The sequence below is a fragment of the Macrotis lagotis genome, chromosome X (genome assembly GCF_037893015.1).
Source record: "Macrotis lagotis isolate mMagLag1 chromosome X, bilby.v1.9.chrom.fasta, whole genome shotgun sequence".
Taxonomy (NCBI): Eukaryota; Metazoa; Chordata; class Mammalia; order Peramelemorphia; family Peramelidae; genus Macrotis; species Macrotis lagotis.
Genome location: NC_133666.1, coordinates 678,986,067 through 679,009,999, shown reverse-complemented (window position 1 = coordinate 679,009,999; position 23,933 = coordinate 678,986,067). Strand labels below are relative to the sequence as shown.

Genomic DNA, 23,933 nt, shown 5'->3' with positions numbered 1-23,933 from the left:
GATGCTAGGGAAAAAAATGGAAAAGATAATAATCACAGCTTGAATTTCTATTGTACCTTTCCTTCATAAAGCTCAAGGAAAATATTCTTGGTGTACAAGACAGTGGGTCAAATAATTCCTTCTGAAAGCACCCCAGTTCTGGTCACACAGTCACAGTCAACCAAAGAGGCTGCTATTCATGACACTGTTAGCAATTAAGAACCAGTTATAGAATATCTTCCCAAGTTCAAAATCTCTCCTGGAAGCAGATTCCTCACCTTCTTCCATATGGGAAATTATGTCAATGGCACTCTGCCCATATTTGTAAGAACTAGGCTCAGTGACCCCATTCTCATCTCCCTTACCATTGATTAAAAACCCAGGAGCATGGAGGGTGGAGATAGAGGAATAATATTTCTGAGAGAGAAGTGAGGAAGTTCAATTACCTATTGGAACCTGTAGAGTAGGGTTTTTCACAGCTAGCAGCTGTGCCATCATTAAGACTAAAGTTTCCGATAGATTTGATCTGTATCTCAGGAGTGGCCTGAGATGCTTGACTTTCCAAACATCTTTTCATATCTTACATGGCTCTTATGACTTGTGGCACTTATTGCATTCTTCAAGTTGTGATGAAGTGAGAGAGTAAGAATATTTTAATAGTATTTTAAAGTTTCCAAAGTACTTTCCACACATTTTTCTCATTTGAGACACAACAATCCTATGAGGTGTGGGACAGAAGTACCTAAGTTCAAATCCAGCCCTAGACACTTACTACTATGTGAACCCTGAGCAAGTTATTTAACTTCTGTTCCTCAGTTTCCACATCTGTAAAGTGGTGTTAGTAATAGCACCTACCTTTCAGGATTGTTGTGGAGGAACAAATGAGATAATTATAAAATTCTTCACAAACTTTGCAGAACTATGAGAATACATTATATTGCTATTTTCATTATTTTCTCCACCACCATCATCATCCCTGATTTACAAATGAGAAAACTGAGGCTCAGGGGCATTTAAGAGACTTGCTCAGGGTCACACAGGTAGTAAGAGTATTATATGAACCCAATTTATTTTTTACTCCACCACTAATACTATTTCCACCCATGTGCTAACCTGTTTACATATGAACTTTTACCAGATTTTAATTCATTCAGAGAATAGTTTTGGGTTTCTTTATTCAAGGGAAATGCTCACTTTGGTTTCTTCATTTCTTTTGCCAGCTTCCCATTACTACAAATACAAACAACAGTTCATTTTCCCAGGTAAGTTTCTTGGTTATTACTAATTACACTTACCAAGTTTGGGCATTATCCCAGAGTTGTTTGGGCACTAACCTGGAGTAGTCTAGTCATTATCTTGGAGCGGTTGGGGCATTATTCTGAAAGTAGCTTGGGCACCAAATCAGAAGTAGTTTCGACATTATCCTGGAAGTATTTTGGGTACTATCCTGGAATAGTTTGGCTATTATCCTGGAGTAGTTTGAATACTATCCTGGAAGTATTTTGGGCAGGACACAATCCATTCTGGAAGCACTTTGTACATTATTCTGAAAGCATTTTGGTCACTGTCCTGGAAGTGGTATGGGCATTATTCTGGAAGTAATTTGGGCACTATCCTGGAGAAGTTTGGGTATTATCCTGGAATAGTTTGGGCACTATTTCAGGGTAGTTTAGGCTCTATGGAGGTAGAGTTTGGAATTGTTATTCTGTAGATAAACTTAGAGCTTAGGCTGTAGAAGTTAGGCTTTGCATTGTCAAATATGGGTAGTCATTTAAAGCTTTTGAGCAAGAGAATACGATGTTGGAAGTAATGTTTTACAATATTAATCTGACCATGGCATTCACAAGATATGGGCAGGAGAAGAGAAATGGAGAGAGGGGAGAGTAGCTGGGGAAGCCATTTAAGTAGCTATCGGGTTCAACATTATATATTACTGTTTCTTCCTCCTTCCCGCTTCCCTTTGTGTCACACATTCACACTTGTATAAATGCATTACTTGTCATCTGTGGAAGGGCCTATCTCGCTGCACATTCACCCTAGTGTCTTCTGGCTTACAGAAACAGGTTGGGTTGTCCTTGAAATGGATTTTGCTTTTGTCAGTGTCAGTTTATGGAGAAACTCTTCTTAGGTTCAATTATCTTTTAAATATGTTCAATCATTCAACAATCATCATTTCCCAGTCAGGAAGCCCTGAGTTCGAGTTTGGCTTGAGCCACTTACTAGTTGTATGACTCTGGGCAAATCCCCTAATTTCTGTTTGCTTCAGTTTTCTAAAATGCAGATAACAGATAGGTAGGTGGCATATGCCTCCCATTGTTGTTCAAATGAGTCAAGACTTGCAAAGCACTTGTCCCATTAGTACCATAGTAGACACTATATAAATGTGAGCCATTATTATCTTGGGGAAGCTAGTTGGCCTGATGGATAAAGCATTGGGTTTGGGATTAGGAGCATGCATATCTGGCCTCAGACACTAACTAGCTGTGTGGGCCTGGGAAAATCACTTCACCCTGTTTGCCTCAGTTTCCTCATCTGTAAAATGACCTGCAGAAGAGAATGGCAAACCACCACAGCATCTCCGCCAAGAAAATCCCAAATAGGGTCAATGAAGAGTTAGTCACAACTGAGACCACTGGACAACAACAAATTGTTATTTTATTATTTTGTACTAAGAGAACAGTAAGAATGGAGGCACAAAGGACTATTCCCTTTAATTTAGAAAAAACCAGAGAGCTTATTGTCTGATCTTGTTACCTCTGAGACTTCTCTCCACTTTAAGGATATGATTTCTCTCTCATCACACCCAATTTGGATCAAGGTACAACATGGAAACAAAGTAAAGACTGACAGAGTGCTTTCTGTGGGGGGGGGGGTGGGGGGAGAGAAGCAAGATTGGGGGGGAAATGTAAAACTCAAATAATATCTTTAATAAAAATAAATTTAAATTAAAAGTATCACATGCAAAAAAAAAAGAATGGAGGCACAGTCAATAAATATTTGTTAATAAATGGATGCCATGCGTGAGGCCCTCTACTAAGATCTGGAAATACAAAGAAAGGTAAAGGCAGGCCTTGTTCTCAAGGGCCTCATAGGACAATGGCAGAACTATATGAACACTAGGTAAGAACTAGATAGAAATAAGTTGGAGATAATGAGCAGAGAGAATTAAGAGGATGAGGAAAGGCTACTTGCAGAAGATCGGATGGGAACTGGTAAGAGGTCCAAGTCTCCTGAGTCTTCTAAGGAGGATGTTGCTTTGGAGTCATGAGACAGTTGAAAAAAAGAAGACTCCATGGACTGTTGGTTGCTTCCTCTCTCCTAGAAGCGTGCCTTTTTTGTCTTCATTCTTGGCTCATTTCTTTTCAGATGTGGTCCCTGTGCCTGAGACACCTAATCGAGCACCCCAAGTCATCCTCCATCCAGTGAACTCAAATCCAATGTAAGTAGAGTCTCCCTCCTATCTGGTGACCACATGGTCATCCATTTCTCCCCCAGAATCTTCTACCCCAGGGCTCTCTCATTTTGGAGGTGGTGAAGAGGAAGTCAGTCCTCACTAGATGTTAATAAACTCTGCCTTGATCCTTGATAGCATGAATGGTGATCTGAGCATGTTAGGTCAGAGCACTCATCTGGAATTGAGGAGAAGGGGAGGAAAGATTAATACAGCAAAAGTCCTTTGTCCTATACCTTGGAACAACAAGCCTGTCCTAAAATTTAGAATGGCAACCTCTTCCAAGTGCATGACCAGAGATCTGGGGAAGGATGCTCATTCTTAGGGGAGGCAGTATAACACAGTGCAAAGAGTGCTGGGGTCAGAGGACCAGGGTTTCAACATCAACTCTGTTTATTTCTTTCTGTGGAGACTTTTGACAAGTCCTTTGACCTCTCTGGTTTTCATTTGCTATAGCATGAAAGGGTTAGGTTAAATTGTTTCTGAGGGTTCTTCCAACTCTCAGTCTTCATTTCCCTTCTTCCTGATCTGAGCCAGAGGTGTGTGGTCCACACACTTCTGGATCTCTGAGATACCTTCATGAGGGCAAAACTGTTTTCATAATAATTCTAAGCTGCTTTAATTTTATATATAGTTAATATAATTCTCATAAAGAATAGCTCTTTGGGTGCAAGTCCTCAATAATTTTTAAGAATATAAAAGGTTCTTGAAACAAAAAAAGTTTAAGAATTGCTGCTCTAGGGGCAGCTAGATGATATAGTAGATAGACACAAACCCTTGAGTCAATAGGACCTGAATTCAAATCTGGACTCAAATAATTACTTGCTGTGTGACCTTGGACAAGCCACTTAACCTTGTTGCCTTGCAAAAAAAAAGAATTTTGTTCTAGACTAAGGTTATTACCTGGAAGCTGAGAACTTGTATGTATATGGATTTGTCTTTTTGATAACTGTATTTCAATAATATTGCTTTTATTTTAATCTTCTGTGTTATGTGCATTTCTAAATATTCTTCTGAAAAGGGGGACCACAGTTTTCCCTAGGCTATATTAGTGGTCCAAGATACAAAAAAGGCTTAAGAAATTTTTCTAGAGGGTCATCTCTAGGGCTCAAATCCAGACTGACGGAAAGTAGGTGACATGCCCCCTTCTCCCTCTTTCCTCTACTCTCTCCCTCCCATTTATTTGCAAGCAAAATTTTGTTAAAATGAAAATCAGAGAAAAGGTAAAAAGAATGGTATGGGGGGGAGGTTATATTAATTAATTCAACAAAACCAACTCTATCCAAAAGTAAATATAGTGTTTTCTTCCATGGACTTCCACCTCAGCAAAGAAGGGAAGCAAGTGGCTGGATTTTTTTCTGTTTTTCTATTTTATTCTTTGTTCCAGGAGATAATCCTCTAGGAGGAGTCTAGGTGGAGGAAAGTGAAGTGTTATATATGGAAATAAAGGTGATTTTTAAAAACAAAAGATAGCTGAGGTGTTTGGGGTTTTTTTAAGTTTTGTTTTGTTTTAAGAAAATCAAGGGGAATCTTGAAGAAGACTGAGTCTTAGACAGCCTGAGAAGGGGTGTTTGGAAGTAGGGAAAGGCAGTTTTGCTTATTATATCAGGATATTATTTATATAATATAATATATAATATATTTATTATATTAGGCTATATTATATTATCATACCATACCATACCATATCATATTTATTATATTATATTATATTAGGTTTTTTTATTTTAGCACCAGCTGTTGGAGGCACCTTCTCTATCAGTTGTCCCTCCCCCAACCTAGTTGCCAGCAGCACAGGAACCCCCCAAAGCTTCCAACTGGGAGTAGTTGACCTTTTCATCAGTCATGTCTATACCTTCTATACATAGCACCCTTGGGTAATGGATGAACAGATACAAACAGTCATTAGCCACTCCCTTTCCAGTAATTTCTACACTTGTGTATAGGTCAGTGATTAATTATCCTCCTGGATAATGCAGAAATGGTTCTGTGTAAGTGAAATGCCATCCTGGTGGCTTGGGGAAGTGGGAAGGGGGTAGATTGCAGAGGAGGCAGAAAAAGTCCTGGGGTTGGAATTGGGAGACCTATGTTCAAAGTGTGCCTCAACTGCCTCCCTATACCACATAGGACAAATCACTATGTTTCTCAAAGACCCAGTTTTATCATCTGCCTAATGAGAAAAACTGTTGTGTGTAAAAGGGATTAGCTCTGGTTTTGCTTGGCTCCAGAGGACAGAACAAGAGTCAGAAATGGTAGGAAGTTCCAGAAGCAGATTAGGCTTAATGTTATAGAGAATCTCCAAATAAGGAGAAATACCCCAAAGTGGGATTTTTCTCAGAGGTAGAAGCATTTCTTGTTGAAAACAGTATAGATGGGACTCTTGGTCAGCTATGGAGGGAGTGTAAGGAATGGGGTGGTGGGGATGATCTCTCAGGTCCCTTCCAGGGCTTGCTCTATGACCCAAGGGCTGAGAGTTGGGGTCTGGGGAGGAGAAGGTACTCTCCACTGAGAGTTTTATAGTTTGTACTTCATATATGACAAGAGAACTTGGAATTTAAATGTCTAGCCCTGAAATCCCAATGAAAGCCCTGAAGCCAGGAAGTTCTGGGTACAAGCCCCAGCTCTGACTGTATGATCCTGGTTAACTCAACCTTTCAGAACACCAGGGAAGTCTTTTTTTTTTCTGTGAACCTATAGACCCCTTCAAAGAATTTTTTAGTGAAATAAATAAAATACATAGATTATATATATATATATATTATATAATATGTAAATTATGTTTGTGTGTATGCATAAATGTCTATGTAAAAGTTCATGGATCTCATGTTAAACCCCTTTTGCTCTAAGATGCAGAGAAGGTGCTCACCTGCATTGGCAGAGGACCTTTCTCTGCCAGAGAGCCTTACTCCTAAAATTGATGAAAATCACAGGTCTGGTCCAAATAAATGACAGAGAAAGGCCAAAACTTTGATTTACTTACATGTATATATATGTTGTTGTAGGTATGTATGTGTGTGTTTGTGGGTGCCACCCCTAGTAGAATGTGTTTTTTTCAATTATTGTCAGTTTTGTTTTGTTTTTTACAATAACAACTTTAGGTGCCACTCCCAATGGAATGGGAGCATATTATAGTGCATATTATATTATCATTAAAAGTTTGTTGCCTTCTACTAATAGTTCAGGTATCTAAACTGAATGAAGAATGCCTGGAGAATGGGGAGGCCTCACGGTACAGCAAAAGAATTCAAGGATTGGACTCAGGGGATGTAATTGAACTCAGTTCCTTTATGACCTTAGTCAAGATACTTCACTGTCCTTGGTCTCACTCCTCTATAAAATGAGGTCATTGGATTAGCTGATTCCTGGGGTCCCTTCCAGGTCAAGATTGAGATTCCCATGATTACCATCCACGCTATGCTTTGTCCCCTAAAAAGTGATAGATCTGGAGATCCCTGTCTAACACTGATGGTCCATTTCCCAGTAGGAAGATAACAGGGCAACCTGATGGCATTAAATACATTTAAACCCACTGGTAGGAAGAGAGGATTTGTAGAGGCAGCAGGTGTGGGATAGTAATGAAATCACCCTTTTGCTGTAATAACTAGATTCAAAAGGAAAATAAACAATGGGAAAGCCTTATTTTGTTGTCAGGGGCTGAGGAGAAAAGTCACCTGCCATTGTCCACCAGGATCCAGTCACAGCTTCTCATCACATCAACTGTCTCTATTGTAATTACATTCTGCCTTGCTCTAAATAATTGGTTATTCCAAGAGATAACAAATGATGCTTTGCTCTTTGGAAATCTCAAAGTGGAGCTGAAAGGACACTTGGCTATACGTGGTCCAATTATTGCTAATTGTGCCAGAGAGTTAACTGACACAGGACGGATGCCTTCCTAGTGTCTAAGGATATGAGAGAGAATTTCATTTCCAGGAAATTGATCTGATTCAGTTTGGAAAACAAAAAAGAAGAAAAGGGGCAGAAAAAAATAGCTAGCAGTTAGGTAGCACCTGCTCTATGCTAAGAGATTTATAAACAGTATCTCCATTAGTTCTCACAGCAATCCTGGGATGTATTATTATCCCCTTTTGTACAAATAAGGAAACTGAGGCTGGGAAGGATTCACTTGCAATTGGTCATACAAGTGCTAAGTAGCATAGTCTGGATTTAACTGAATCAATGGAGCAGAAGCCTGGATCAAATGAGATAATGTTCATAAAAGCCCTTAGCAAAACTTTGGATTCTTTATGAATGTGGGGATTGGAGTATACGGGATCAGGTACCAACTTTGGAGTTAGTGAAATCTGAGTTCATGTTTTACCTCTGATTCATCCAGCCTGGGTGAAATACTTTTCTGTGTCCTAGGTAATTTTTTTAGACTCCAAGGGGCGTAACAAGGGCCAATCTATATTGGCAGGAGTTTCCTTGTCTGAAGTTTCCTATCAGTTAAAAATCTCTCAGAGTCAGAAACTCAGCTAAGCCAATGGTCCAGTCTAACCAAAAATAATTGTACAAGTCCTTGACTTCATAGACCTTACAATTTACATGAAGAGAACTGGAATCATAGAAAACAATCAATATACAAAATGGCAGCTGGGTGGCATAGTAGAAAGTGAGCATTGAATTTAGAGAGAGGAAAATAAATTCAAATCCTGCTTTCAGAAACAAGCAATGTAAATCTGGGAAAATCAAATAATCTTTCTGTGCCTCAGTTTCCTCATTTGTAAAATGAGGGGGGGTTGAATCTATTGCCCAATAATATCCCTTCCAACTCTGTGACACTATGGAGATACAGAGAAAGTAAATAGCAATTGGAAAGGAGCATTAATGACTGGGGTAGAGAATGATGTTTGTCCTTCATTCTGGAAGACCACAATATCAGGGAGGTGATGCCAGGACAAGCACAGGGAGGGGGTACTGTGCAAATCATCAACCTCATTTTCTCCTCCAAAGTCATCTAGGTCCCATGGCCAGATATGAATCAGGATGATTGGAGATGACCCTGAATGGGAGATTTAAGTGACTTGCCCAAGGTCACCCCAGCCGGTCAAGTGTTTGAGGCTGGATTCAAACTCCCACCCTCCTGATTCCAAGACCAGTGCTTTATCCATTGTACCACCTAGCTGCCAGGAAAATTGGCTTAGCAACTGTTTGGATGATAGATTGGAGAGCAGAATGTGAAGGCAAGAGATTAGGAAGAAGACTTGTGTTATAACCGGAGAAGTGGTAAAGAAAGCCAGAACCAAGTCACTATAAGGGATAGAGCACTGGGCTTGGAGTCAGGACGATGTGAATGCAAATCCAACCTCACATGTCTTCTGTGTGAACCTGGGCAGCTCACTTCAATTCCATCTCAGTTTCCTCTTCTGTAAAATGGTGCTAATAGCAGCACCTATCTCCCAGGGTTATTGTGTAAGCCAAATGACATAATTGCAAGGTGCCTAAAGTGTTTTGTAAATGCTAATCATAATTACAATAATTATTATTATCATTTCAGTGGCTTTGTAAGTGTAAAACATGAGATGGAATTATAGTTTTTTGATTTCTAATCTCCTCCCCTCCAGATAATATGCAAAAGAAAATAGGAAAAATGGGAAGAGGAGCTAGGAACAGAGAAGATTTGGGTACTCCTCCCCTGCCTAGGATTCAGAAAAGTTACTGTATTTGAAACTGTCTTATTAAGCAATTGGGATTTATTTCCACTTAGTTAATAGATTGTTTAGAAATGGAGCAATAAACAGTCATAGGAGTCCCTGATCAATTTTCCAGTTAAATCCTGTAACTATGTATATAAATAGTTGAAGTCAATATGTCTGAGTTTCCATGTAACCATCAATTAAAATTATTTTTCTTCTCCCCTAAAGCCTGGAAGGAAATCCATTACTTCAAATTGAAGTGGAGCCAACATCTGAGGTGAGAACCATGGGGACTCCAAAGAAACTTTCTCCATGTAGAGCTGGGCCAGTTGAAACTTGACTTGAAAACAATGTCCACGGAGACAAGGCAGCCTGGGAGTGAGGAGGGGTGAAGGGAGAAGGCAGTTCAGAAGCCAGCCTGGGGCTGGCAATCCACCCCATGCCCTCCAAAGCCCAGGAACAATTAAAATAAGCTGACTATTCCGAGCTTTGGGCTTAATGGACCATTATATATGGGCATCATTGGAAACCATGTTGTCCGGAAGTTGGCAGGGAGTCAACATTGTTTGATGGAAAAAGGAAAAATAAACCAATTTGGAGTGGGGTTAATGGAGAATGGGTCATGAACTGCCTCCCTGTGCTTTGTGGGGGAGGGGAGGAAAAAGGGAAGGGGGATATAAGGGTGGGGACGATCATATGTTAAACCCAGAGGAACCCTTCTGGGAAATCAGTAAGGCATTCCAAATGAAACTGGATAGAGCCAGCAGCAAAGAATGTCTTGATTTTCCCTACACATGCCTTAGAAACAACAGGACTGTGGGCTATATTTCCTAATAAAATCATTTCCCCCCAAAAGGACAATATTTATGAAGAATTTACTATGTGCTAAGCACTGAGGTTCCAATAGCCATCATGTTATTTTTGTCGTATTTGATTTTCCATGACCCCATTTTGGGGTTTTCTTGGTAAAGATACTGGTATGGTTTGCCATTTGCTTCTCTGGCTCATTTTACAGATAAACAAAAAAACTGAGGCAAGCAGAGTTAAGTGACTTGCCCAGGTCATACAGCTAGTGTTCAAGGATAGATTTGAACTCATGAAGATGAGTCTTCCTGATTCCAAGCCCAGTAATCTATCCACTGTGCCACCTAGCTAACCTTAACCACTGGGCTGCTAAGCACAAAGAAAAGATAAAACTTTGTCCTTTCAGTCAATTCCACTGAAAAGAATTTTTAAAAAAATTCAGTAACCTCCTTGGCCATCATTTTCCCAATCTAAAAAATGAAGGGGTAAGACAAGATGCCCTTTGAGGAGTCTTCTAGCTTTCATACCAAGTTACTTTACCTAGTCAGGACCCAATTTTTTTCATTCTTGACCCATTGTACTCCTAGAGATGTTGAAATGCTAACTTGAGAACATGGCTAAAAATATACATTTAGAAAAACATCACATCATCATACATTCAATTTAACTGGAGTTTTATTAACCACTTATTTTGCTTTTTTGCTTTTTTTTAACTTAATATAATAAAAATTGTGGTAGCATGGCCTTCAGATCATCCCTTCTCAAAATCCCCAAATGGAAGAATTAAGAGGAATTTCAGAGACTAGTTAGTTCAGAACCTGGGCTCAAATCTTGATTCCTACACTACATAGTTGAACAAGAGCCCTGTCTTTCAATGTTCACCACAATAAGCATTTTCTGGAAGACCTAGAATCAGGGGCAACCCACCAATTCAATTTAATTCATTAAGCATTTATTAAATGCCTACTATTTGCCAGTCACTGTGCTAGGTACCTGGGATACTAAGACCAAAAAAGAAAAAGATCCTGTTCTCAGAGAGCATCCATTCTATGGAAACAATACCTTATACAATTTAACCTTGGAAAATGCAAGAATGGCAGAAAGGAGGATTTAGGTTTACTGTAAGCGTGGGAAAATGACAGAAGCATTTGAGATAACTGAAAGGGGTACAAGCTAACTCATGAGATATAGAGTTTCTTGGCAATGTACAAGTAGAGGTTTCTTCTTGGGGATGCTTCAGAGGGCATGCCTGTTCAGGGATGAGTGGGAATAGATAGACATTGGGCTTCCTGGAAACGAAGACTTTTGTGATTCTTACCATGGGGTGAAAGGCCTCAAGCACACACCAAATAAAGACCGAAGGGACTGAGTATATTTATCCTATAGAAAAGAAGACTAGACTGCAATGGGAAGGGGAGCAGAGATGGTAGCTGCCATCTAAAGGACTCTTATGTAGAAGGGGGAATTAACTTAGCCTTGCTTAGACTCAGTGGGTAAAATTAGCAGCATGTGGTGGTGGTGGTGGTGGTGGGGTGATTTGCTCTCAATAGAGGGCAAAACTTAGGATCTCAGATCCAGAACCGAAAGGATCTCAGAGGCCTTCATGTCCAACCCTTTTCCATTGCCAGTGGGGAACCTGAGTCCCAGGGAGTTGAATTGACTTGTCTAGAGCAAGCATCAGAGGCAGGATTTGAAGGCCAACCCTCCAATCCCCTCGTTATTATTCTTTCCATTCCACCATATTGTCCCTAAATAGAATAGACTGCCTTGGAAGGGCGCATGTCATCCCCCACCAAAAGTCTTCAAGCAAAGGATGGATGGATGGATGGATGGATGGATGGATGGGTGGATGGATGGATGACTACTTAGCATCATTGGGGCTGGCATTTCTGAGGTCCCTTCCCGATCCAAGATTCTTTGCTATATCAATAGTAGGTACTGATCTAAGCAAAATTTATTGATCTGTGATTTCTAGCTAGAAATGAGTTTCAAGGCTTATGAGTCTGATTCCCTCATTTTACAGAGGAGGAAACTGGGCTTTGGGGAAGTTTGGGACATGCCAAAGCATTCACATCTTCCTGACTCCTGGTTTGATGTTCTCTCACTTCCACTACAACTGTTCTCATTTCTCTTTCCACAGAATGAGGAGGGGAACAACGAAGCCGAGGAATCAGAGGATGACTTTGAGGAAATGAACCTCTCCCTTCTCTCCGCCCGCAATTTCCCCCGCAAGGCCAGTCAGACCAGTATCTTTCTCCAGGAGTGGGACATTCCCTTTGAGCAACTGGAGATGGGCGAGCTCATTGGCAAGGGCCGATTTGGGCAGGTGTACCATGGCCGCTGGCATGGGGAAGTGGCCATAAGGCTTATTGATATTGAGAGGGACAATGAGGACCAACTCAAGGCCTTCAAGAGGGAGGTCATGGCCTACCGGCAGACACGGCATGAGAATGTGGTGCTGTTCATGGGGGCCTGCATGAGCCCACCCCACTTGGCAATCATCACCAGGTCAGTGCCTCATTTACCAGTTTGAACATAGGTCCTCCTAAGACTGACTAGATGTTTACTCTTGTATCCCTCTACCCACCATCAAGCCAACTGTTCCCTACCTGGTATGGTCCAGGTTGTTCTGGGCAAGCCAGTATCTATGTATGTTTCATGGGAGTACCGGTACACCTAAGTATACTTAATACTGAAGCTCTGTAGTAGGTTGGGACCAAAAGCAGAGAACCTGGGCTCAAATCTTGTTTCCTACACTACATAGTTGATGTTGAGCATGGTAATCAACCTTCCTTGGCCTCAGTTTCCTCATCTGTAAAAATGAGGGGATTGGATTTGATGGCCTCTGAGATCCTTTCCAGGATCTAATATCATATAATTAGCACTAGATTTGCAATTATAGGACCTGAGTTCAAATCCTCTCTCAGTTTTCTTCAACCTTTAATGACCTAGAGTGAATCATTTAATCTCTCTGTGACTATTTTCAATTTTTTTAAATGAGAGTGTTAGTTAAATGACTCAATTTTCTATTTATTATAAAGGGTTTATGATGTATCAGACTCTATGCTAAACACTAGAAATATGAATGGGCAAGTGAAATTATCTTTTCTCTCAAAGTACTGCCCTTCTAACAAAAGGAGTCCTAGACACCACTTCTTGATGCAGCATGGAAGTCCATGACTTTTTCTTGGTTGCTTTTCTGAATATATAAAATGTTATCTCTTGGTAGGGCAGCTAGGTGACACTAGACCAGGGGACAGGAGGACTCATCTTTGTGAGTTCAACTCTAGCCTCAGATAGTTCCTAGCTGTGTGACCCTGGGCAAGTCACCTACCTCTGCTTGCCTCAGTTTTATTATCTGTCAAAGGAGCTGGAGAAGGAAATGGAAAGCCACTCCTGTATCTTTGCCAAGAAAACCCTAATGGGGTCGCCAATAGTTAGACGTGACTGAAAAGTGATTGAACAACAAGCAACAAAATCGCTTTATAAGACACAGAGACAGTACCTTTAATTCAGTTGACCTTAATGAGTATTTGTTACTGGGTGCTAGGTATTGGGCTAAGCTTTGGGGAGGCATGATGCAAGAGCGAGATAGTCTTGGTCTTTAAAAAGCTTTTATTCTAGTAGGGGAAAGAAATACATATAAGGAAGGGGTGACTAGGGAAGGTTATTTTGGTCTGGAAAGTCATAGCAATGGTGATTGGAGCATGATTAATATGCCATCAATGACCTAGATTTTAGGACGTGCCTCCCCCCTTAAGACCATAGTAAACCTCCATAAAATTCTGGGGATCCTTCTCTAGGGATCTTTCTAGTCCTAACTGTAATTCTTAGAATGATAGATTTAGAGCCTGAAACAATCTCAGTGGCTATCTAGCCCAATTCCCTTCATTTTTACAATGAAGAAATATATATTTATAAAGGTTAAGGGGGCCGCTAGGTAGTGCAGTGGATAGAGCATCGGTCCTGGGGTCAGGAGTACCTGAGTTCAAATTCCGCCTCAGACACTTAATAATTACCTAGCTGTGTGGCCTCGGGCAAGCCACTTAACCTCATTGCCTCACAAAAAGTAGAAACTAAAAAATAAAAAATAAAGGTTAAGGAATTTCTTCAAGATCACATACTTGGTAAATGGTAGAGACAGGATTTGAAACCAAGACCTCTGGTTCAAACTCAGTGTTCTTTCTAATATACCATGCTGACTTTATTGAATATCATATAGTTTTCATGATTACATATGTCCTTCAGGGCCTCTAGGTAATAACAGCAATAATAGAAGAAAAAGAAAATAAGAACAAGGAGGAAGAGGAAGAAGTGCAGGAGCCAGAGAGGACTTAGAGTTATATTGGAATTGCAAGAGGAGAAAGAGTTGGAGGGGAAGAAGGAGAAGAGAGGGATAGAAGGGGGGATGGAAAAGAAAAAAGGGAGAAGGAAGGAGTGAGTAGCAGTAGTAGTAGAAGAAAGAAGAAGAGAAAGGAAAAGGAGTTGGAGCAGAAGAGTGGAGAGGGGGATGGATGGAGGGAGGGAAAAGAAGAAAGGGAGAGGGAGGGAGGGGGGAGAGAGAGAGGTGAGAAAGAGAGACAGAAAGAGGGAGGGAGGAAGAGAGAGAGTCAGAGATAGAAACAGAGAGAGAGAGAGAGAGAGAGAGAGAGAGAGACAGAGAGACAGAGAGACAGAGAGACAGACAGAGAACACCTAGTTACATTAGAACATAAGCTCCTTATGTCTGCGACTGTTTGTCCTTGCTGTTTTTATCCCCAGCATCTAGCAGAGTACCTGGCCCATGGTGAGTGTTGAAATACTTATTAAATCTGACTCACTGAAAGTTTGGGGATTGTCTCAGGCATGGGTGATTTCAGTCACCTAACTGATGACTCAAACAAGAAACAGTTTCTCATCACTTACTCTGAACTAGGGATTATGCTATATTGGAGAAATTGGGGGAAAAGGGACAAAATTAGTTCCTAGCCTCAAGGAGCTTACACTAAAAAGAGGAACATTCTTCAGTGTCATCCAGGCCACCTTTATTGCTGGCTGCCATGTTCTTGTTATTCTTCCTCTTCATTCCTCACCCCAACCAATTTTTAAATTGCTGTTTATACAAACTGTATTTTGCATTAATGCATATCATCCCTGTCTTGCTCCACCGGGTTGTCTTTCTATTAGCAACCCTCCGAGAAGGGTTGTTATGATTGTTATGAACCAAAAATCAAAATCTATAGTTTATTCAATGAGGCAACTGGATGGATGGTTCTTATCTATTATATGTAGGTAGTATCCTGAAATTCCTCAGAAGGAAAAAAAAAGAAATAGCTGCCCACAGATTTCACAAATAACTTGTCCTTTTCCTAACACTGTGAAAGATGCTCTGGCTTTGGGAAATGTAATTGGAGTTTTAAGTGTTTGGTATTTTCTATGAAGCATCCAAAATACCAGTGGTGGATAGGGGCCAAAGGCAACAGTCTTTATGCCGTACCATTGTGTAGGTTTATATTTATCTTCTGGTGGGGCTTTTTTTTTCCTGTCTTGCTGTTGCACCCTCTAGCAATAGGCAGATGGCCATCCCATCTTCTTATCTGCCTATTCCATTGGAAACCAAATATTTGAGTAATTTGATTAATCACTACCTCTTAGATATTGGTTGGCGAAGGGAAATGACTGGCCATTGGCCAAACCAAATGGAACATTTTTGGACATTGAGTTATTTTACTGAGAACATAAAAACCATATAATTATGTGGCATGTAACCATAGAAATTCACAATAGTGTATTCTTGCCAATTACTTGGTAATTAGGATTGAAGTTAAGAGTAATTCTAAGATTAGTTGCTAAGTGTCACAGTATTGAGGGCTAACAAGAAGGCAATGCTCAGCAATGAGAAGTCACTTAGCTTACCTGAGGGGTGGCTAGGTGATGCAGTGGATAGAGCACCAGCCCTGGAGTCAGGAGTACTTGAGTTCAAATCCGGCCTCAGACACTTAATAATTACCTAGCCGTGTGACCTTGGGCAAGCCACTTAACCCCATTGCCTTGCAAAAAACTTAAAAAAAAAAAGAGTTTACCTGAGATCTATTTCCCTTTGTGGAGAGGCAATGTCAGAAGGGTCAATTTTGGTGGCAGGTAGACCTTGGTTTGTGTCTCAATTCTGACACAAATTGGCTGTTTAACTCTAGGCTATCTCCGACCGGGATATTCTCCTATGACTTGTTACCTAATAGTTGATAATCTGCATCTAATGACCAATTGTGACTCTAGAAGACTGACCCCTTGATAGAGAGGTGATAGGTTCAAGATGGAGAATAAGACATACATTTTGTGACATGTATGCCAACTCTGGGCATTTCCATGAATCGCCCCCCCCAATCTGTCATTCTTTCCTCTTCTCTATTCCCCACCCTCCTATGGCTTTTTGTGGAATCCCGAGTAAAATTCTGCTTCCTATAGGAAGACTTTTCTAGTCCCCTTTAATTCTAATGCACTTCCTCTGTCGATTATTTCCAATTTATGCTATGTTTTATTTGTTCATAGCTGTTTGCATGTTGTCTCTTCCATTAGTCTGTGGGTTCTTGGGGAGAGGGCACCTCCTTTGCCTTTCTTTGTAGCCTTAGTACTCAACAAAGTTTTTGGCACATTGTAGATGCTACAGCCATCATGGGGATTTGATTCTGCTTGGATGGATATATATATATATATATATATATATATATATTATATATATATATATAATATATATATATATATATATATATATAGTCTTTATTTTTCTTATTCTTTTAAATGGGGGGACAGTTGAAAAAGGAAATGCTAATTTAAAAATAAAATGACTAAAATAAGAAAGTAGAGTCCTTCAGAGCAATTCCCACATACCAAAAATAATTTATTTTAAAGTTTCTTCATCTTTACAATTCAGTTCAATAAATACTTATTAAACTCTTCATCTAGGCAAAGCCATGCTAGGTGGTTTCAGGACATAAAGAAACAGAGATAAATCTCTGCCCTTGGGAACTTTGTTCTCCTCAGAGATTCAAATGTGTGTTAACATAAACAAACAAACAAACAAACAAATAAATAAAGGAATGAAGGAATGAAGGAATAAATAAATAAGCAAAAATATAATTAAGAAATGAGTAAAGAAATTATGAATGTGTGTGAAAAGTATATAAATGATGAAACAGATAGGTAAATGAATATACATGAGGCAAACAAAAATGAACAATAACTATTTATTGAATTAAGTTTTTAAAAATCTGAAGAACATTTGAATATACTTTATCTAGATTGCTCCAATGCCTCTGTCCTGCCAGATGGTTTTTCGATCAATGGAGTGGAGTATGGGGTTAGAGGTTAGATGCCACAGAATATCTTATACCCTATTGTGACTGTGTTTATTTTTCTGAGCATTTAATGAGAACCTGATACATACTAAGCATTGATATCAAGCATATTTTAGATTATCTCAAAAGAGTTTTTTTTTTTTAGTTTTTGCACAGCAATGGGATTAAATGCATTGCCCAAGGTCACACAGCTGGGTAATTACTAAGTGACTGAGTCTAAATTTGAACTCAGATCCTCCTGATTCCAGGGCCTGGGCCACCTAACTGCTCTTATAAAAGAGATTTTTTTACTGTTATTAGGAGAATTTGATGAATGGGAATGAACTAAATCAGGTAGAATCATAGAAATTTAGAATCAGAAGGCAATTTACAGACTATTTTAGAGGAACTTATTCTACCTCTCTCAGCATCAATTTTCTGATCTGGAAAGTAAGTATAATTATACCTACCCTGAGAGAAAGCATGTTATTGTGGATATTTTGCTGAGCAACTAATCTTAGAATTACTCGTTAACTTCAATTCTAATCTTGGAGTTAGAAAGAAGACCTAAGTTTGTGTCCTCCCTATAAGGTGTGTTTGCTGTATGATTAGGGCAAGCCACAAACTTTGAGAGGCCTGGACAGTTCAAGATTATCAGTAACAATTTGAGTCGCTGATAAGCATTGGTGAAGGAAGTTTGCATACCAGGAGGTTCAAGTTCATGTGAAGTCACTTGTCTGCACCAAAACAAAAACTATGTACACCACCTCTATCCCAGAATTATTGAGCAAGAAGTCAATGAGGGTATGTATGTAAAATGCTTGTAAAGCTTAAAGATAGATGGAGTTGTCTCACATATATATATATATATATATGTATATATATATATACACACACACACATATATATATATATATATATATATATATATATATTAAGAAAAAACAATTCTGGACTGCTTAAGGAGAAGGATTGGAATTTTTGTCTCCTCTTTTTCTGACCCCTCTCTTTGTGATTCTGGATTCCTCACTCTCACTCCTCCTTTTCTAGTTGTTTCCAAGGTGTGATGATTTCACCTTTGCAGCATCTTTCTCCAATTCACCTTTGCAGTTTCTCCCATCAATTTCCCTTTTGCAGAATTTCTCAAATGTGCCTCTTTCTGTCTTCTGACACCACCCCTTCCCTGGTAGAGACCTTCTTTACTCACGCCTGAATTATTTCATTGGATGCAGGTGGGTCTGACTGCTTCTGGTCTCTCTCCCTTCCAATCCATTTTCCATTCAGCCACTAAAGTGATTTTTCTAAATCAAAGTTCTGAGCATGTCACCTCCAGTGATTCCCTATTATTTCTAGGATCCAGGGGTTACAAAGACAAAAATGAAACAGCCTATTGACAATTAGGTGGTGCACTGGAACTGGAGACAGGGACATCTGAATTCAAATCTAACCTCAGACAATTAAAAGTTCTATGACCCTAGATAAATTATCTAAACACCATTTGCTTCAGTTTCCTCAACTGTAAAATGAAGCTAATAACAGCACCCACCTCCCAGGGTTATTATATGAGTATCAAATAAGGTAATATTTATAAAGCACTTAGCACAGTGACTGATATAGGATGATGATGATGATGATGATGATGATGATGATGATGATGATTGTCCTTTATTCTTAAAGAATACCATGATATCAGAGCAGGTGATGCCATGACATGCATGTGAAATTAATTTCAATAAGGGGGACTGGGTTAAGTCATCACTTTCTCTTCCAGAGTCATCTGGGTCCAGTGGCCAGATATGAATCAGAATGACTGGAGTTGGCCCTGGAAATGAGACTTGATACATAGTAGGTCCCTTCCTTTCTATTCCAAAGGGGAGTACATTCACAAAAAATATAAATACATACAAATATATGTGTGTATGTATGTAAGTAAATATGAATTTATAAAACATAAATGGTTCAAATATGTAATCCTCTCTTTGGCCTTTCCAATCGTCTTACTCCTTCCTCATTGCTCCTCACGTGCTCTTAAATCCGGTGACACTGATCTCCATGCTCAGCCTTACACATTTCCCAACTCCAGGTCTAGAATTCTCTCCCCTTTCATTTCCATCTCTTTCTGTCACTGACTTCCAACTAGAATTCCACCTTCTACAAGAAGTCTTTCTTAATCTCCCCTAGTGTTAGTACCTTCTCTCCATTGATTATCTCCAGTTTATCTTGTTTTTATCTTCTTAGTTCATAGTAGTTTGCATATTGTCTTCCCTATTAGACTATAAGTTGCTTGAGGTTGAGGGCAGGCACTGGTTTTGGGGGGGGGGGATTTTTTGCCTTTTCTTTGCATCTCTAGAGCATTGGAACACTGCTGGTATATAGTAGGCAATAAAATGCTCATTGAAAAAATGACCTTTGGAATATGGACAACAGTCATACTTTTTCCATCATTCTGCTTCTCTTCCCACTGTGTGGCTCCTAGTATAACTCTAGGGTCCACCCTTGATAGAGGTGTCTTCTTGAACATTCACAGAACTGGATAAAGGGGGAAATGATGTGGCCTCCTGTGGTGTCTTGCTCAACCTTCCATAGATGGGAATTACTGATGATACTTTTACCTATATCAGACTCAAGATTTTAACCCTTCTGTGGGAATTTATGAAATAAGATTCTCCTTTATCTCCAGAGCCACCAGTAAACAAGACACCAATGAGTTATTCTAGAGTATATTTCCTCTAATTCTTTGGCTCCATTTTTGTTTGTCTGCCTTTGTCTTTGTCTTCCCTCTCTTTGTCTTCTCTGTCTCTGTGCCGCCACTGCCTCCTCCCTTTCCCATTCCATTCTCAATAACGAAATATGTGCACTCACATATTGCTATTGTTGACTAGACTTTTAACTTAGTCTGATTTCCATTAACTAATTGAACAGAAATGTAATAACAATTTAAACAACCCATAATTTTGATTTTGACATAAGGATCGGGACAAGGGAGAGATGAAGAGGAACAAGGGATAGATATTTCTTTCTGATATCTTTTTTTTCTGAATGCAAAGTGTAACCCTTCATCATAACATATTGTTTATTGTAGATGCATAGCAATCTTTAAGTCAACAAACATTTATTAAACATCTACCATATACTGGGATTATAAAGACAAAAACGAAACACTCCTTAAGCCTTTGGATGGTGCAGCCGATAGAGCACTGAACTAAAGTCAGGAAGACCTGATTTCAAATCCAGCCTCAGATACATACTAGTTGAGTGAACCTGAGAAATTCATTTAATCTATATTTTCTTCATTTTTCCTTGAATGTAAAATAGAAATAATAAAAGTATGGACCTCACATGGTTGTTGTTAGAATCAAATGAGATATTTGTGAGCCACTTAGCACAGTATCTGGTAAATAGTTAGTGCTATCTAATTGTTTATCCCTGTCTCCCTCCTTCCCCCATCCTCAAGGGATGTAAATACTACCAGAGGAGACAACACTATATAAGCAAATAAACAAATAAATAAATATATATGTGTTTGCAATGCTCATGAAAGAATGAATGGATGGATGGATGGATGGATGGATGGATGGATACACACATACACACATATACACAAATATACAAAATATAAATTCAAGATCATTTTAGAGAAAGGAACATGAGAATCAGGGAAAATCAGAGAATGCATCATAAAGAGGATGTTGCTTGACATTTTGAAGAGTTTGGAAGAAACAGGTGATCTGAGGAGTAGAAGTGAGGAGCATATGCATTCCTGGGCTAAAGAATAACCAATGCAAAGCCCTGGTGACTGTATATGGAATGTATTTTGGAAGGAACAGCAGAAAGGCCAGTACTGATCTACCGGAGAATGAAATGAGTCATGGTTAATAATGATGGAAAGGTCGATTGTGCCAAATGAATATATTCTTCATTTTAGTTCTGAAAGATGATTTTCTCAATAAAGTAAGTGTCTGGCATAATCATCTCTTATGAAGGACTTTAGGAGAAAGGTTTCAGTTGTTAAGGGAAGGGGATAAGGAATCAATTAAGGAAAAATAAGAGAATTACCATGCCTCACTCGGGCCAATGGAAATAACATTAATTTTTTATGGAGCCATTTGGCATGTGAATTGGGGGTCAAAGGGTTTAATTGGTCTTTTCCACCACTTAGCAAGAAATGCTCTCTAAATGGGTATCTTTGGCCATACTAGAACAAGAAAAAAGAGAATATGTGCAATAAATGTGTTTGAAATCAAATAAATTGATGATGGAAATGTTGTGATACAGTTGACTGGTTTGTGGTCTCAGACAGGTAAGAATGCTTTCTTATGAACTCTAGAGAACTTCTAGGTGATGTGTGTTGTTCCAGACTTGTGGGAAAGTCTCTGACTTCATCTCTACTGATGATCTCACTGGGAAAAGTACTAAAACTGGGAAGTGGGTTCACAAAGTTTTTGTTGTTGCTGTTGTTTAGTTGTGTCTGACTCCTTGTGACCCCATTTGGGGATTTCTTGACAAAGATAATAAAGTAGGGTACCTTTTCCTTCTCTAGCTCACTTTACAGATGAAGAAACTGAGGCAAACAGGATTCAAGTGACTTGCCCAGGGTCCCACAGCTAATAAGTGTCTGAGAAATGATTTTAACTTAGATCTTTCTTACTCCAGGCCCAGTACTCTATCCTTTGTACTTATCTAGCTTCCCCACAAAGTTTACAGCAACAATAGATGACACTTTGATCTTTCCTCATATCAATAGATCTACAGGTATTTATTAAGTCATATGCTATGCTATGCTTAAATCAGAAAAGAGTCTTGATTATTCATAGGGATAGGAAATAGCAATTCTTGCTTCCAAGGAGAGTTCCCATTTAATACATTTTAGACCTGTGAATGGGCATTCCTATTTATTCAGGTACAGTTTCAAAAGGTAGATGAGCCTTTTGATACATTCAGGACTAGGAAGAGAGGGGGAACTTTATATGATTCATTAATTTATTTAATTGATTAATTAATTTAAATGTGGGCTGTGGTAGCATCACCCTGAATCAATCTTAGGAATTTAGGATCAATGGTGAGCAAAGAGATCCCGGGGAGTATAGCAAAGAGAGTGTGTAAAAATACAATCCTGTTTATCCATCCCTGTCCCTTATTTCAATACAGTGGTTTTGTTCCTGACTGAAATCATGCAATAAATGAAGCAGAGAAGTGTACAGAAAATTCACTGGACCAATACCCACATAGTATGTACTTGATAAATTCTTGGTGATGGAAGCATAGCAAACAATCTCATCTGCATTTAGGAACTGCTCATAAACAGGTCTTTACACAAGAGATTTTGGCCCTGCTTTGGATTTACATTAATTTCAAAGAAAGCAGATAATTCTTATTACCTAGATAAACAAGGCAGACATGAGAATTTTTAGTTCTCATCTCTTCTGGGGAGTTGGAAAAAGAATACAAGTGGCTCTTCTGTCCTTCAACAAAAAAAAACCACCTCAGATCTGCACACACACACACACACACACACACACACACACACACACACAGTATGCAGTATCATCCCTAAATTATAAAGTTAGGATAGCATCATTATCATCATCATCAGTAGTGGTAAGTGGTAGTAGTAGGAGGAGGAGGAGGAGTGATGATGATGATGATGATGATGATGATGATGATGATGATGATGATGATGATGTTTGTCCTTTGTTATCAAAGAAGACCATGTCATCAGGGAGGTGATGCCATGACAAACACATGAATGGGATTTGAGTGAGGGGATGCTGTGATAAATCACCAGCCTCACTTTCTCCTCCTGAGCCATCTGGGTCTAGTGGCCAGACAAGAATCAGGACAACTGGAGATGGCTCTGGATGTGAGGCAATCAGGGTTAAATGACTTGCCCAGGGTCACACAACTAGTAAATATCAAATATCTGAGGTTGGATTTGAACTCTTGATCCAAGGCTAGCTCTCTAACCACTGTACCACCTAGCTGCCCTCATCATCTATCTCTACATGCTCATCTAAAGATGAGTTCTGAGGGTCGTGAGATTTAAGTTTATAGAGAAGTCCATTATAAACAATGAATTAGCTCACTTAAGAGGTGACTAGAACTGGATTCAGATCTGAGTTCAAATCCTGTATTACCTTGAACAACTCACTTAACTTCTTTGTGTCTCATTTTCTCTTCTGTAAATTGAGGACAATCAAAAGCACCTATCTCACAGTCTTGGTGAGAATCAAATGAGATGCCATATGTAAATCACCTTGCAAACCTTACAGTATTAAATGAATGCTTATTATTTATTATTATTAGTAGTAGTAGTAGTAGTAGTATAAGCAGATTGCTTTGCAAAATTTAAAGTGATATATAATGTTTACTTCTCATTATTAGCATTAAGTTCAGTGTTCGATTGATGCCTGTTTCCAAAATGCCACTAGGGATAAATTAGCCAGGCATAATTGGGGTTAAAGAGGCAGACTTGTGGCCATCTACATGAGGACAACTCCTTTTATGGAGGGGAAAAGGGGATGGAACAAATCAGGAAAAATCTACTCCTCAGGACTGGTTTTCTAGTCTTTCCAGTTAATTTAATCCATTCCCCTAGGGCTGCTTTGACATCTGACATCTGACTTTCAGACATTCCAGTGTACTCTGGCAAGTGACATGCATTAGAGGGGTCTGATTTGTCAAAATTCATGCTATTTTGATGACAGAAATGTCTCATCCAGTATCAGTTTCATCCAGAGGTCAATACAGAAC

General features: G+C 39.3%; 1 protein-coding gene across 1 annotated transcript in view; it reads left to right on the top strand.

Annotated features, from left to right (window-relative positions):
- Positions 1-23,933, top strand: part of KSR2 (kinase suppressor of ras 2) — a 175,574-nt gene that overhangs the window by 81,094 nt on the left and 70,547 nt on the right. The window contains exons 4-5 of the mRNA XM_074202245.1: positions 3,346-3,401; positions 12,011-12,378. Of these exons, the coding sequence (XP_074058346.1) occupies positions 3,346-3,401; positions 12,011-12,378 (424 nt within the window). The remainder of the gene's footprint in view (positions 1-3,345; positions 3,402-12,010; positions 12,379-23,933) is intronic.